General features: G+C 63.1%; 1 protein-coding gene across 1 annotated transcript; it reads right to left on the minus strand.

The window, feature by feature from the left end:
* Positions 1–1,107: 1,107 nt before the first annotated feature.
* Positions 1,108–2,196, minus strand: LmxM_31_3650_1 (uncharacterized protein; the record flags this gene model as incomplete). Its single annotated transcript, XM_003886444.1, has 1 exon — positions 1,108–2,196. One exon carries the CDS (start codon positions 2,194–2,196, stop codon positions 1,108–1,110), a length of 1,089 nt encoding a protein of 362 aa, XP_003886493.1.
* Between the last annotated feature and the right edge of the window lie 289 nt (positions 2,197–2,485).

Genomic DNA, 2,485 nt, shown 5'->3' on the forward strand with positions numbered 1-2,485 from the left:
TGCACTAGGACCTCGACGCCGCGCGAGCAAAGGATCGAGATGGGGAGAGAGCGGGGAGAGAGAAGTTCAAAGACAACGAGAGAAAGCTAAAGCGAGGGGCCCAAAAAGAGAAATGCGCATCGAAGACTAGACGGGAAGAGGGAAGAGGGGGAAGACATGAGAAAAGGGGGGAAAGAAAAGAGTACACCGCGAGCCTGCACGCCAGCAGTCGTGCGGGTCATTGTATACGTGTGTGCGCTCGTGCGCGCGGGCATGTGTGGCATGCAGATGTCTGTGACTGCATTCCAAGCCACGAAATGAGGGCAAGGGCGGCGTCTGACGGAGAGAAGTATAGCGGATGAATACCTTAGCGGAAAGAAGAGAAGCACAAGCACAAAGCAAAAACAGAAAGGACGCCTGGACGCTTAGCACCCCTCACCTCGCGGCATACCCACCTCACCTGCCACCCGGCTCACTCGCTTGCTCTTGCCCTCCAGCTCTTCTGCGCGCACGCACGCACGCATGCACCCTTCACACTGTGCCGCAGTGCGCGCACGCGGAGCATAGCTGGAGGGTGCAGGAGGACAGGAGAGGTGGGGGAGAGGGTGCGGAAGTGAGCAACAGCACAGAGGAGACCAAGCGGAAGCATGGTGAACAAAAATGAGATGCGCATCGCCCCTCGGCGGGAAGCGGCGCTCGTCACCCTCGGCGGCAGCCCCCTTTCCGGAAACGTGAACCAAGCCACAGCCGATCCAATACACTAGAAAAAGTGCAAACAAAGCCAAGCGCGCGCGCACACACGCACACACACGCAGCGGCAGAACGTGCGGAGGTGACTTAGTCCCCATGCGCCGAGCACGGAAGGAAAAAAACACGCACAGAAGAGGTAGCGTGTGAGCTCCCCACAACCGCGGCCTCGCGCCCGCGAACCTCAACAGCAACGCACACGCCGATCCGGCCGCAGGTCCCCCGTAAACAAGACTGTCCCAAACGTTCTGCAGTGCCAAACGCCCGCAGCGACAGCCGACACATGCAGACCCACAATCCGGAATAAAGGCGCTGACAGACCACTGCTGACAAAGGAACGTCGACGCCTCCAGGCCCGCGAATATGTGAGACAAACCGTTCCTACAAGGGCACCCTGCCCTCAGTGAGAGTAAGCTGCTGCTTCACGAGCTCCACATCGACCTCATCCACAGACCCCACCGTCCACTGCGGGCGCTTATCCTTCGTGACAAGCAGCGCCTCCACGCCCTTCGCCAGCCCATCCGCACAAATGGAAGTCTGAACCATCGTGTAGTCGCCACGGAAGCTCTCCATCACGGTGTTGCACCCAGGCGTGTGCTGCCGCTTCATGTTCTCCAGTGCAAGCGTCATGCCCACCGGTGAGTTGCGCTCCATCACCTCAAGCGTCCTCGCAGCGAACGCGCTGCCGTCCGCGCGCAGCACATCCATGATGTCGCGCAGGCGCGTCGACGGAGTGATCGTGCCGAACGCCTTCGCCAGCACAGGCGCGTCCTCCGCCAGCGTGAACGGCGGCACAGCAACGTCCTCGCTGAACCCGCGGAGGCACTCCTCGACGCCCCCCGACGACGGCAGCGACGCCAGCGCAGCCTCCACAGCGTCGAACTTCTCCACAGGGATGTAGTGCGTCGCCAGGCCCGCGTGGAACACGTCCGCGCCTTGCAGCGCGTTGCCCGTGACCGCAAGGTACATGCCAAGCCCGCATATCGGCAGCGACGAGAACACCCAGCTCGTCGCAACGTCGTTCGCGCCGCCGATCTGCGTCTCCGGCATCGCGAACCGCGTCGTCTCGCACGCAACGCGGTAGCGGCCGTGCACCGACACACCCACGCCGCTCCCAAGCACGTGCCCCGCCCACATCGCCACCTGCGTGCGCCGCATCACCGCAATGTGCAAGTCCACCTCATACTCCAGGCGGTAGAACAGCGGGTTGTGCCTGTCTTTCTCGGGGCCCGTGATGGCCTTCAGGTCCCCGCCAGCACAGAAGCTGCGCCGCCCGTCACCACGCACAACGTACACCGCATCCTCGTTCGGGTGCGGCTCCGTGATGTACAGGCGATGCAGGTCCTGCACCATCGGCAACGACATGGCGTTCAACGCATCCGGCCGGCTCAGCGTGATGGTGCGGCAGGTGGCAGTGTCGGTGGAGAAAGCCGTGCCTGGGCTCTTGATGCAATTGACAGCGCTGCGCATGGTGGTATGCTCAGCTCACGGCGGCCCGCTCCGTAGACAGATGCGCGCGTCAGAAGGTGGGGCGTGTTTTTCGGAGGGGCTGCGCTGGGCTGGGCTGGTGCGCACCGATGGACCGAAGGGAAGGATGCGCGGGGTAGTGAGGCACGCTGCACGAACGGCTCTGCGCGACGCGTCGACGAGGATACAGGGTGAGAGGCGACGCCGCGGGTGGGTGGGGACGAAAAAACGAGAAGGGAGGTCAGCGAGGGGGGTACCGCCAAATGCCGCTGTGGAGGTGGGGGGGACGTGG

The sequence above is a fragment of the Leishmania mexicana genome, contig 87, assembly GCF_000234665.1.
Source record: "Leishmania mexicana MHOM/GT/2001/U1103 WGS CADB00000000 data, contig 87, whole genome shotgun sequence".
In the NCBI taxonomy this organism is placed as follows: domain Eukaryota; phylum Euglenozoa; class Kinetoplastea; order Trypanosomatida; family Trypanosomatidae; genus Leishmania; species Leishmania mexicana.